Raw genomic sequence first — 14,186 nt, forward strand, 5'->3', positions numbered from 1 at the left:
AGAAAAAAATTTTTTTTCTCTTCCACAAAATTAGCATGAATGACCACAGCTAATCGACGTAAATACGCATCCGCATAAGCGCCATTCTTTGCATTTTTTTATACGCTCCGTGCATTTTAAAAATTATTGTAACTAGCGTGCACAAGCAGAATAGTGTCGTTAGGATGTGCGATCAGACAAACTTGGTAATATATTATATCAAAAATTGGTATTTTTTACATAATATTACTCGTTAAACGTGCGTATAAAAAAAATTATGCTCAATAAATTTTATTACATTATATGAAAAACGCAAGCATAAAAGATCAATCATTATGCATATGGGGAAAACCAATAAACACGTGAAAGTAACGAACGAATGAGAGAAACAAAAGTTAAACCAACCGTTCTCGAAATATTCCTTTTTTTTTTTGCTGTGACACGCGAGTCTTGGTGATTGGAGGATCTACATATAATGGGTCAAGGAAAGAACCAATGGTATAATAAAATATCGCCAAGAAGAATAATTTCTACTTGCGCTTTTCTCAGAATTATTACTAATTATTAATTATTAGTAATTTCTCTATGATTAAAACGGTTGATTAAAATTTATCTAAATTAAATTACAAATAAATTTTTTATTCTAATTCAAAAAAAGCCAAAATATTAACTGCATTTTGATTATTCTTTTCTCTAGCGTTAAATTAGGCTGCTATAATTTTTTATAACGGTTTATTTCAGAAGACATTTTATTAATAATTATAAACTTTCGGCATTATACGATATTGTTTACATTCAGCCGACATTAACCCTGTTACAGCGAATTAATAATATTTAACGGTTGATCAAGCGTTAAATAACTAACACTAACCAATAGTCAATTTAACTGAAGAAGCTGTTTTTCTAGATTGTATCCTCAAGCATCTTGCGAAACTTGTATCATTCCGGTTCTTCAAGGTCAGGTTCAATGACTGGTCTCTAGCCATCGACGAATTATCAGAATTACCTGTAGAAATCAAGTAACATTCAGAAATTATAAAACGTCTTGCAACATCGATAATTATTACATCCGGTTACAATTGTAATATATTTATATACAATATAATACTCGTATTTATTCATAAATATATACATTCTTTGTACACGTGTGTGTGTGTTATACTGTATATATTTATAACATATACTTATTATATATAATTATATATTTATATATTTATTATATATGTATATATAAATATATAAAAAATTTATAAATATATGAAAAATTTTGATGAATATAATTTTTAATGAAAAAAATGAACAGATCGCAATAAGTTATAATTTATATAATATAAGAATCTTTTTTAATGTACTATATTTGTCATTAATTATTATATGTATTGTTACATAATTAATTTTGGATTTTCCTTAGATAGATACGCGGGATCCCCTGATCGAGAATTCAGAATGATTACTCGTACTTGGAAATAACGAACGAAAAAAGCTGAGTTCGATTTTGAGTTCCAAGTATGTGTACGCAAATGTCCGGAAAGTAAACAATTATTATCGACGATAATACAGTTGGCCTTGTCACTAAACATAAACATGAACAGATATTCGTGTACACGATGTCTGATCTTTGCTTTGCGATAGTATTCGTTATTTCCGTCCGTGCGTCATCATAAATATGGATCATGAACGCGAATGACTACTTGATTTTTGAGTTTATCCTCAACTAACGATTTTCTAATCATTAATTTAAGTGATGCGATGTTATGTTGACTGACCTTTGAGAGATTCCTTGGATTTCAACAATCGGGAAATCCTCATGACGTGGCCAAAGTAAATTAATCTTGTGAAGCAATTTTTTGGCCTCAAAACCGTTTCATTGACCTATTGGCATTACTATATATAAGAAAACATCTATGTCCTATATCAAACATCATATGTTTGCGTATTATATTTATCTAAAATTGATTAGAATTTATATTAGAAGAGTACAATGAATTTCTGAAAAAAATTAATTTCTATAATAATATAAATTTTTTAAATTCTAAATTTGATTATTAAACATGAACTCTTACAAAAGATAAATATCGATAAATTCAAATCATATCTGTATAATTTTTTAATAATTTATCTATCGCGTAACTTATCTATAGACGCATTTTTATAAAATAATATATTATACTAACTTATTTAATAACAAACTTTTTTATACAGATTATAAACAGTAATCATTTTTTAATAGAGATATCAGTGACACAATTTCTAATAGAAATAGGTAATAAAGTCGAAGAGTTTGTAACAAATTTATTTTCAAGGTACTTTTTAAATAATACATGATGTTGAGAAAGATACGTGGGATACAAAGACAATGATTTGTCCGCGAATGAATCAAGATCGGATCATGTTCGTTGGATCAAGATAGAATGTAGATATTACGGAATAGAATAGTATGATGAATGCAAATGCAAAACCCACGGGAAACCTTCGAGAGTTTCTAATGACTCACCTTCCGCGGTATAGTTTAATCAAGAGACAAAATTTGGCGTCGGCCAGAAAAACCCAACTGTTTCACTTACGTGCTTTAACTGCGGTATCACCGATGTAGTCTTTACTATACTTACATATGACGGACAATGACGTAATCCGTGTATGGTATGTACATACCGTATGTCATAGGTAGCGAAGGATTATTAATCATCCATTATTTAGAACTCTATTGTTAGAGTTTCGCTCGTATTTATATGATGTAAAATATATTACAGTATTCTTTGATCTGGGTATATTATAATTAAATCATAAATTTATATTTATATTATTTTTTACTATAAATTATAAAATATTGATAAAATTCTTTATTATTAAATAAATATCTTAATTTTTATTATTAAATATTAAATTTTTCACTATAATTAATTTGTCTTCGCTCTCTAATATATTTGAGAATGATTAGATTGAGTAATACACACTAATGTAAGTAAAAAGATAAACATATATATATATATATATATATATATATATATATAATTTAATCTTTGTAATTTTTATGCATATATGTCCTCCAATTATTACGAATAAACGCATATTATCAAGGATTAAATTCTAATAATGGTTGTAACTAATTGTATCAACATAATATAACTCTACTTCTTTAATTAATAATACCACTGTCATACAAAACGTCCTGTCATTCCGCGTATATTAATTTTCATTACACTAGCATTTTATTATAACTCGTTTAAAGTGTAAGGATTATTTTATGTTTACTTCGCATCGGTTATGACATACATACACCTTTGACTGGTACGTGAAATCATAGCGCGCAATGTCGAGGTCGAAGTTAATCTTCATTTTTTGATATTATTGTTTGTTACTTCCTTCTAATCTTCTTATTTTTACGTTCTCTATAATATTGCGTCATGAAAGTACGAAGCTCGTTTAATGATTAGTTTGATCATCCGCTATCTCTACGATATTATCATACATGCATTCCGCATATTTCACAATTGTCTGATTGATGTATCCGACATTGATTAATGGAAATGCTGAAATATTATTTTAAGCGTTATGCCTTGGTAGTAATAATTCATACTTTAAATAAGAAATACAAACGATTAATGAAATAAATCTGAATTATTTTTTCAAATATTTTATTTTATAGATAGAACAAGTACACATAGACAGGCATCTTTGAAATTCCGTCTCGATTAAAAATATTATATGAATTATTTAAATAAGTACAATGTTTTGATAAGGATCCTCGAGACTATTGACTTTTATATCGACTCTTTCTTGTACAAATTAAAAACCAACGTAAAATTATATAATCATTGATTCGAAAGTCATACAAAAATACGCAAAGATTTTTTCTCGTTAATACTTATCGCATATCTATTAATACTGAAACTAATTCTTTCGCGAATAAATCGTACAAAAAATCATACATTTCTCAAAATAAACTACAGACTTATGCATTTATAACATAAATTCTATGTTTTTTTGAAGAATTGAGGAATCACATATTCACATCCCACAACAAAATGCTTTCATATATGATAATAATATTGTTGTTCTTTAATATTATTATTAAATTAAGTATATATATATAATATATTATTATTGTCATCTTTTGTCTATTTGAAAATATAATTTCAAGTCTTCTTCTGCGTAAAGCGATCCTATCATTCGAAGATAGTTGCCTAATATACATTGAATATACAGATAATCGCGCTACGTTAGCGTAATCGCAACTTGTGATTAATACATTGCGAAAAATTGACTCTTGCAGCTTTTGCAGCCTGTTGACACATTTATACAGCACGATGTCGATAACAGCCGATAAGAAGTAATCGCTCATGTACTGAGAAGTCGTTATATACACTCCAATTGGCGTTATACGTCACTTTTAACTTAGAACAGCGTATATATTTTTATGTATCATAGCTGATAATATTTCAGAAATATATCTTAATAGCATTACGCATTTTCTCTCGCGTCAATGCTCATTTTTTTCATCGTTGATAACGTAAAAATTAAAATGTATCGAGATAACGCAAAATAAATATTTTTAAATATAATGTAAATTTTATACGTTTTTAAATATAAAATCTTCTTATAAATTAAAGAAAGAGGAAACTTGTTTATACGATAATATATATAATATTTACATACAATGTATGTATGATATATATTAATATTTAAATTAATTATTTTTCGAAGTTTCTTTCGCAGTGGACGTTTGCGAAACATTTCTAAGACGGATATAACATTTTATATCTGTGAAGAATATCTCTAAAACGCGTCGAGAAACATATTTAGAAGGATATGTTAACGCACGATTCACATGCGCGATTTATTACGAAGAATTTTCATGAGATAACATCTGTATTTCTCTATTAAATCGTTATCTGCGCGTATTTTATGCGCCATTGTAAAAAAACAAATTGTTATTTGTATGATCGAAGGAGAATAATAAGCGCCGCTATATCGAGATAATATATTCTATCAATTATCAATATCTGTCAGACGAGAAAATCATTGAAATTCTACTATTTAAAGTAAATATAAATTTAAATGTAAAATGATTTATTTTCCAAAAAATAAAAAAATATAAATATATTAAAAAGAATGTGCCTAATAATTTCAATTTTATATAAGTTGTATTTCAAGGTACAAGTAGTATCTCTTTTCAACTTTAAATGTACTTCGCTGTCTCGCCATCTAATATGCATTATTGAACAAGTCACTTAAAAAATGTTTTCTTTACTCGATAGCTCTGTTTCCGCTCTCATTCTCCAGTTTCACACAATTTGCCGTTCATTATTGTTTACGGTAATGGCGATTGCATCGCTGTTTCTTCCTTTTTAGGACAAGAGTCGTTGTTCTCATCGATACACTCTTCATTCTGTTTGTTCTCCAGCTCGGTATTGTGAACGAGAGCATAGTTATTTAAATATTCTACCACCTGCATATGTCCGAAAGTCTCGGCTTCGTCAACTGGTCGTTTGCCCCACCTAAAAATATGATATATGTATGTTTCTGAATTCAGACTCTGGATTTAAAAGATGACTTTGCCAAAGTAAGAGTCGTACAATTCCTACTTTTTTTTTTTTAAATGCTACAGTCATTAATTTAAAAATATTTAAATATATGCATATATGAATAAAGCTAAAAGGATATATAAAAGATTATATAATATTTAAGAAATACATAAATATTATATATGTAAATTAATTTTTTCTGAGTTAAACAAAAGATAATGTTAAATATTTAAAAAATTACGAGCAATAAAAAAGAAGCTCACAGGAAAGATTAAAATTTTAATTCGCGGTGAACCAATCATCCGTAATAATTGTGAAATTATATTAAATAAGATATCAGCACACAGAAAATTATTAAAACAATCATTGTGATACTTGATCTTGAAGCAAATCGTATGACGCTTACCTATCCTTGGGATTATGTGGGACCCCGCACTGCTCGAGCAGAAACTCGACGCAATCCAGATGACCTTCGCTGGCAGCCAAGTGCAATGCGGTTCTACCATCGTAGTCGGATAGAGTCATGTCCATTCCGCTCAATCGATGCCTAAAATTACGAGAAGATTCGATGTGATAATCGAAGAATATTAGAGAGAGTTTATTACTATTCGCAAGATAATAATAATAAATATTATACGTATGTAATTATATTTATTACAATAAAAAAAAATAATGAAATTCTTTTCGCCAACTCTTTTTAAACAGGAAATTATTATAATTTTTTTTCAAGTAATTCTTTTTCTATGCAAAACTATCTTTCTCTCACAAGATGTTTCCCTACAATTTTAATAGGATTGTGTAAGTTAAATATTTTTTCAAGTTTCAATCCTCATAGGTAACATTGTAAAAAAGAAATACAAAGATACATAATATCGTCCCGACGTGTTAAATCTCGCGCTGGAGCTTTTTGCATACAGATTCTGTCAAATGTAGGAGTAACGCGTGATGTAAAAAAGAACCAAACAACCATGCATTTCCGTGCGCGCGCGTTTATTTTTATTAAACAGGTTCTAAAAGAATATGTCACCTTCTCATCGCTGTGACATCACCGCTGGCAGCGCTAAACAGAAGATTAACGATCGAGAGACCTTTCGTCTCATATTTGTGTCGCCTAGGATCCTTCTTGTTCGTCGCATGCTTCAAGTTATCATATCTGCGATCACACAATGAACAGGCTAAAATAATCGATACAGAAAAGACCGACGAATAGTCACGAGTTCAAATTTTGTGACTTCTACGATTTATGATGTAGACTAAATAAAGCTGAGAAAAATATTGAAAAAATATTTCATAATAATCGAAATATCAGAGGAACACATTATTAAAATTTCGTCAAGTACTTTCTTAATCTTTTATCATCTTCTTATATCGGTCTTTAGTAAGTTGGATTTAATTATTGATTGACTGAATCGTTACCTATGAAAGTTAAATTCGTTTACGAGCTCTTCGCAAAACTGCACACCGCGACAGGAATTTCCAAGCGGATCCAAGGGTGGAGACCACGTGCATATTCCTATGACATTTGGAATTACCACTAAAAGGCTTCCCGACACACCGGATTTCGCTGGTATGCCAACCTAGAGTAAATTATATTGTGTTTTATTGAATGATTAATATGTCTATAAAATAGATTGATAATATTCACATACATAAAGCAAGTACAATATAATAAATTTTTATATTATATTATAACAGATATATAATTGCTAATAAAATATTCGCAAGAATCTCGTTTAATTTGTGAACGCTTTCAATCATTGACAGTACAGTAAGAGGTATCGAATATCTCTTACGTCAATGAGATGTAATTTTATTTAAACTTACTTTAAACGCGAATTGTCCGCTATAGTCATACATGCCGCAGCTGTGCATAAGACTTAATACGTCACGAACACTGTCCGGTTTTAAGACTTTTTCTTCAGTGATCGGACATATGCCACCGTTTGCTAGTGTGGCTGCCATCACCGCCATCGTCTCGCAATTCCCTTCCATAGCACAACACTTGACAAAAATATAATTTGTTAATACGTCTATAAAATAGACTGATAATATTATCAACGCCGCGTACATGCATTGTTATCAAAATAAAAATGAAAGATTAGGTTTGCTTCTATTGTCGGCGATAAATGAAATTAAAATAAGTGTTGTAAAACGTACAGCGCATTAAAATGTAGCATATAAAAATTTAATAATAAAAGAAGATTTGCTTTTATTTCGTAAAAAGATATCAACAACAACGCTTTATCTATTAAATAGATATAAAATACAAAAAGAAAAATCATAATTTCTATTTTTAATCATTAAAGAAATATCTTTAATATATTTTACTTATGTTAGATCGTTTTCGTGATTTTATATTAAAAAGAAATATTTACCTGGAAATAATAGTCCATAATATCGCGCAAATTCGTCTTGTCTGGATAACAGTTATGTTCCCTCATATAAAATCCTAAAGCGTAATTTCGGTCGGCTGCTTCTCGTTCCGATAAGAAAACGGCGTTGTTGAAACCGAGATTTTCCTCACCGGCCAATCTTTTAAAGTAGTTCATTGTAAAGTCAAATTTCTCTGCCAGGCCCATTTCCGGTTTGACTAATGTTTTCAAAAGCGAGCAAATCAATATTGCGCCGGCGTTGATCATTGGGTTATGTGGCTTTTCTAAAACGATATTTATTAACAGAAATTAATCATGTAACTGAAACTCGTAAAAAAAATGAATATTTAAGATATTTAATAAGTAATTAATAGTTTTATAATCCATTAAATATCATACTCTATATTTCAATTGACCAAATCACACAATATTAATTAATTAATTCAAAAAGAATATCATTGCAATACTCACTATTATGATCGAGCACAAGCTCGTTAAAATTTCTACCGGACGGCTCTTGGCCAATGTATTGATGTACCACTTCCGGACCCAATCTGTCCAAGGCAATCGCATAGGTTAAAGGTTTGCTGCAACTTTGAAGGGTGAATGGTATTGAAGTGTCGCCGATACTAAATCGCTGGCCATCAATAGTGCACACAGAGACGCCCCAGTATTCCGGATTCATTCTGGCTAACTGCGGTATATAGGAAGCAACTTTGCCTTCGGTGTTCGTCTTGCATTTCCAATAAAAATCTTCTATATGCTTTGTGAAACCCGCCCAGTCGGGAATTATGAATTGATGCCTGAATGCCCGCGAGATTAGTACGATATTGGGATTTATAACTCTGGAAACAGTGAGCAACGCATTAAAAATGTTTCGCATCATAAACTTCATAAATCAGACTTTGAAAAACAATTTATATTTATTACATATTATATTTATAATTAGTGAGAAAAATATATAACATATATTCAAGAAAGAGGTGTTGTCAAGATTTTGAAAATTATAATTGTCCAAAAAGTTTTCTTATATTTCGCTCACTTTAAATAAAGTTATCTGCTTGAAGTTATCGTAAACTTACCTCCTAAACTGTTCTCTATCTAATTTTTGCGTTTCGTGCGATATATTTTCATGACCCGCCTTTGCATGTTCCTTTTTCAGATTATCCGTAAGTTCTTGTAGACGAGAATCATTCTTCCGCAAGCCAGTTATCCTCAAAGCCTTGAATACGCATACTAAATGTCAACTTCTATTCTTTTTAAATTATTTCGCAAATATATTAGATACGCATATATATAAATTTTATTGTACGTACAGCTAGAAATTTTCCCACCGATACGAGGCCGGTCTCTTCATTTTTAAACATGTCGAATAAAACATCTTCAGCGTTTGTTGCTTGATCTTGATCTCGAGTGCTATAAAATATTAATATACAACTATTGAAAAAAGATGCATGATACATTAACGTCGTTGTTACAGAAATGAAAACAATATTTTTCATAAATAATAAATAAATAATTTCTTTGATAAATAATAAAATAATATTTAATGAATATTACCACATTATCGTTAAATATTCTAAAAAATAAATTATTTTATTATTTAGCAATCATAAAATTAATATATGATATCTCACTTATAATTTGCAAGCCATTGTTTATTAGTAAGCGTAAATATAAAATTCTCACTATGCATTATTTGAAGCAAAGTAATAAATTTGATTACTTCAAGAAATAATGAACAGGAAAATTAAATGTGGCTTCAATGTAATTATTATCAATAATGTATTCATGATATTATTAGTAAAGTAGCATTAAATGCTGTACCGTTAATCATAATGTGAGCAATTCATATCACACCATGCATTAATGTAGCACATAGTACTCACTACATATAGTGGCTGTCATGAATGAAGCTGTATTCGCTGTAACGAGAAGCAAAACAAATGATTCTGCATTAGTGATGATAATAATAATTGTTAATGCGGCTGTTATACCTAAGGAAGCGCGCCAACATCCTGGTAGACTGATCACTTTTCTTCTCTAGCCAGATCGAACACGCAACTTTCGATTTAATCTTATAATCTTCCGAAACTTTAGCCAATTGAAGATTAGATTCCGTTTTGGAATCGCAAACGTTTGCCTCAATATAAGGCATATTGATTATCGTGCTTTGCGCTTCGATAAGAGAATCAATAATATTTATAATATTTATAATCCTCGCAAGTATTAATTGAGGTTATTATATTAATTGTATGTATTATGTTAAATAAAATAAAATTATTTTAGTCTTTTTTTTAATGTGAATTTATTAGATTTATAAGCAAATATTTATTAAATTGGCGTAATTAATTAAATTCAAAATTATTCATGCACTGTTCTCACTACTTTGCGCATATTTATAGCAAATATTTTATATTATAATGCACTTTGATCGCAAAATTTAATTAGAGATCACTGATTTATATAACGCGTAAACCAAAAAATTCTCAAAACGTAATATTATACGTAATTAATGTGTACAAAATCTCAAAAACATCAAACGTTTAATGTCTTGCAGATTACTTGTAATGTGGCAATCAACTGTGAGGAATTACTGGGATTCTTATATATTACCCGAAGAAAAAACAAGTTTTCGACCTTTACATTTTCGCCCCCCATGATGACGACAAAAAAATATCTTAAAATAGTATCGCCATTTGTGTCAAATTAGTGCTTGTAACATCTTGCAAGCGAAGAGCCACGTGCAATTTACATTCGATGACGAACCATCGTGACGAACGAATAGAAACCACTAACAAATAATTGCTTGATATATTAGAGCCGATTAGAGCTGGAATAAAGAAGCTTCACGTGGGGGAAAGAAAAGAAGACAAAGATCAGCTTGTCGATAAGAAGAATATTTAAGTGTGTTTGGACTTTAAATACACAGACAAATTTGACTGTATATATATACGTGTATAAAACTATATATAAACTATATATAAACTATATATAAACTATATATGATAAATAAAATACAAATATATATATATATATAATAAAATATTTAGTAAAAATAATAATTAAATTGTAATAAATTAAGAAAATGTTGAATATCTGTAAAATCAGAAATCTGTAATGTGTAGAATCACAAATTATTTAAAAAATATTTGTAATTTTGTATTTATCTCTATTGCTTTTTCTATTTAATTTTTTTAGTAAAAATATTTAATATAATCTTTTAATAAAAAGAAATATTTAATGTATATGTTTAATAAACAATTTTTAGCTAAATTTTATAATGGTCAAATTGTTTCTACAGTAAAAATGAATAACGATATTAGAAATTCTTAAAAATAAATTAATCTTACCGAAAAGATCTTAGCGGCAGTTCTTTGATATCACTGATTGTGCCAACGTAACGATTACTGAATTCGAAATCGTCCATCGTTCTGATTTTACAAATTTCAAGATGAAAAAAGAAACACTGACCACGCAATCACCAGTAGAAGTTTAATATTTCAACGTTCGATCTTGTGTATAACATTTTGCGATCTCGCGAGCTCTCTCCACTTTAGTATAACGATAGATAAATCATCGATCTGCGAGATCGCGTATTGCTAAACGCGCTTAAATAATAGCCAATAATAATGCTTGATCGAACAATTGTGATGGGTCAATAGATTGCATTGGTTTTATATTGCATCAATAAACTTATTGCACGATGATATGCCTTCCCTACGGAAAATAAATTCTATATGTATATCAGTATCGCTTGCAACATATCGCAATTATGCATTTATCTAGGTTTTAACTACGTTTTGATATTACGTTTTTACGGACGATCGTGATTAAGTGCTTATCAAAATTGATACTGGCGCGAATTTTGCGTATCAAATATTGATATCGGAAATATAATTCATAAAAATATATATATTTGTAAAAAAAATATTTATATTACTCTTTGATAAAAGTTTTTCATTTAATTCTTTATGATAATTAAATTAACAATGTAATGTAAATAAGACCTTACCGTGTCTGGGAATGTTCTAATTCCACTGCAGTTCCGAAAGCAGCATCCAGATATTTCGCATTTCCAAATCTCGTAGATGCTATACCAGCAGCACGCCTCTGCAAAATCGCGAGTATCGTTTGGTGTAACGATTAAAAGAGGAGAATATAAAAACTGCTTCCAATCGCGTAAAATTTAAACGATTTCTTTGAACCAAATTAGATGCACAATCAAAATCGTACTATTCGTATATTCCTTTATTGAACAAACTTAAACGTTAAAAATATATGTCATTATTACATATATGTTAAAATGTGTCCGTGACTTTATGATGTAATTTCCTTTCTGTTATAAAAAGACCGGTCACACAACAGCTGATAAATTTAGCATTTTTGAGATATTGAGAGAAATCACACTGGTTGCCAGGTAGCTCTATATTGATTCTTTGATGAATCAACGTCTAATATTCTAAGCGGAAGCTTACCATGTGCACTCTAATTCGAATCAGTGGGATTGCACGTACCCACACATGAACGTAATGAAAATTGAAAGCCTGTCCGATCGAAGAATGAGATACGTGAAATATCACTTTCGTCACTTGTGCCTCGTTACGCAATCGTTATTTGAACGAGTGGGAATGAGCTTACTGTTTGTAAGCTGTAGAAATAACTTTCATTACAAAAGAATAAAGCTCGAATATTTGTTAACAATTTTGGTAAATCAAGAAAATAAATCGTTAGTTTAAAGAGGGAAATAAATCCACTAATATGCAGAAGATTTGAAGAAATCGCGAAAAGCTTCTCTCTCGCTTTATAATAACGTTACAACATTTATAATGGTGAGTATACAAACACAAATATATGCACATAAAAAGAACTATTTTTTACATATACCATATATTTACAAATACTGATTTTAACAAATAAAATAAGTCATACAAAAAATATGACTATGTTTAAAATATGTATATTTTTAAGATATATATATACATATATTTTTTTTAATTATACATATATTAAACATAAGTATATTATATGGTATATTTATCGAAATATGATTATAAAATAAACATTATAATAATATACATATAAATTATATTACTCTCGATATCTCGATAATTATCAGATTTATACATCGCGCACGAACTGTTAACTGTAGTAATCTAATTTAAGCATTCTGTTGGCACAACAGACACAACGTGAAGTACAACGTATTTTTGTCACTTATATAGGCCACTGTCACCACCCACGTGGTTGTAATAGACAAGAGTAATCTTTTGGATAATTTTCTTTTAATGGTAACTTTTATGTTTCATTATAAAAATAATAATTTAACTAAATATATTATAAATGATAATTTAACTAATAAATATTTTAAATATTATATATTATAAATATATTAATATCGAATTTTGGAAGGATATACTCTCCTCATTATTACGCAATACACAAATGGAAACGCCATATTCAATGTCTCCCTTGCTAGTCATTCGTAGGAATGTCATTAATTTTTCCAAATTTCCATTATTTAATAATTCGCACTCAAATTTTTTTCTGTTTCTCCTGCAATGCATTTTTACCTTGCTAGTAGAATGTAGTCTTTTGAACCCGTTCGCCCCGACTCTCATTATCTTCAGCATCCTTGCTCCCTGCATCACCACCCTTAAGTAGCAAAGCCTTCCTCTCTTTAATCACTTTATATAAATTTATTCGATGCACTGCTAAGAAAATACTCGAATAATTCGTAAAGTCGTAAAAAAAAATTCTTAAACTCCTCTCTTCCGATGACCTAAATTTTCTGATCGATGTCGCGCTACACAAATGCACTATAAATGTCCGCTGTGATTCGCACTTTGAATCGTAAAATATTTACTCGCAGCTACATTAATTCATATTGCAAACATACAATATTTCTGTAAATCGGTCCTTTAATTTCTTAACGAACTCTTGTGCGTCGATTGACAATGTTTAATGTGAATTTATCACTCGTGCAATTTTACGTCAACAACGACGCGAAAGACGACCCTCGGCGTCCCGGCGATCAGCGTCTACTATACTGAGGGTCGTACAGTGAGGAAGGTAGGAAAAACCGGCCGGTCAGACATGCGCACGATTTAGGGATGGTATAGAATATTCGCTATAGCTGATCTTGAATATGTCACGGGTTCATCGGATCGATATAATCCACATGGATTATCTCGCAAAAAGAAAAACCGTGAAACGATTTTTGAAAACGTTATTTCAGCAAAATTCTGTATAAAATAATCTTGGCATTTTGTAAATGTCATACACGAATTAATTATTTATATTTATAACG

At 29.6% G+C, this 14,186-nt stretch overlaps 1 protein-coding gene and 1 long non-coding RNA gene across 9 annotated transcripts; both read right to left on the reverse strand.

The window, feature by feature from the left end:
• Positions 1–715: 715 nt before the first annotated feature.
• On the reverse strand, positions 716–2,539 carry LOC138942374 (uncharacterized). Its single transcript, XR_011448304.1, has 3 exons — positions 2,474–2,539; positions 1,746–1,851; positions 716–985 (listed from the first exon to the last, which is right to left on the reverse strand). It is a non-coding gene; the product is annotated as an uncharacterized lncRNA (long non-coding RNA).
• A 1,112-nt stretch (positions 2,540–3,651) lies between these two features.
• Gls (glutaminase) lies at positions 3,652–13,906 on the reverse strand. Of its 8 annotated transcripts, none has more exons than XM_070312680.1 (12): positions 13,450–13,906; positions 11,892–11,989; positions 9,766–9,801; positions 9,193–9,292; positions 8,959–9,098; positions 8,348–8,721; positions 7,880–8,160; positions 7,329–7,505; positions 6,921–7,081; positions 6,532–6,657; positions 5,911–6,051; positions 3,652–5,477 (listed from the first exon to the last, which is right to left on the reverse strand). In XM_070312680.1, the coding sequence occupies exons 1-12, from the start codon at positions 13,522–13,524 to the stop codon at positions 5,291–5,293; spliced, it is 1,896 nt and encodes a 631-aa protein (XP_070168781.1). In that variant the 5' UTR covers positions 13,525–13,906; the 3' UTR covers positions 3,652–5,290. The 8 variants fall into 8 exon arrangements, with proteins under 8 accessions (XP_070168781.1, XP_070168905.1, XP_070168995.1 ...); XM_070312804.1 differs by lacking the exons at positions 11,892–11,989; positions 13,450–13,906 and adding exons at positions 9,874–10,054; positions 11,230–11,297; XM_070312894.1 differs by lacking the exon at positions 9,766–9,801.
• Positions 13,907–14,186: the final 280 nt, after the last annotated feature.

The sequence above is a fragment of the Polyergus mexicanus genome, unplaced genomic scaffold (genome assembly GCF_030449975.1).
Source record: "Polyergus mexicanus isolate NDT 795.1 unplaced genomic scaffold, iyPolMexi1.0 SCAF_1, whole genome shotgun sequence".
Classification (NCBI taxonomy): Eukaryota; Metazoa; Arthropoda; class Insecta; order Hymenoptera; family Formicidae; genus Polyergus; species Polyergus mexicanus.

What these genes read in the sequence shown, in the direction of transcription:
- Gls (XM_070312680.1), bottom strand. Translation starts at nt 13,524, where the DNA reads ATGCAGGGAGCAAGGATGCTGAAGATAATGAGAGTCGGGGCGAACGGG. An exon ending in TTAGAACATTCCCAGACACG is followed by an intron (nt 9,802 to 11,891) that starts GTAAGGTCTTAT and finishes TTCTCGTTACAG; the next exon opens with CGAATACAGCTTCATTCATG. An exon ending in GCTTGTGCTCGATCATAATA is followed by an intron (nt 8,161 to 8,347) that starts GTGAGTATTGCA and finishes ATATCGTTTTAG; the next exon opens with AAAAGCCACATAACCCAATG.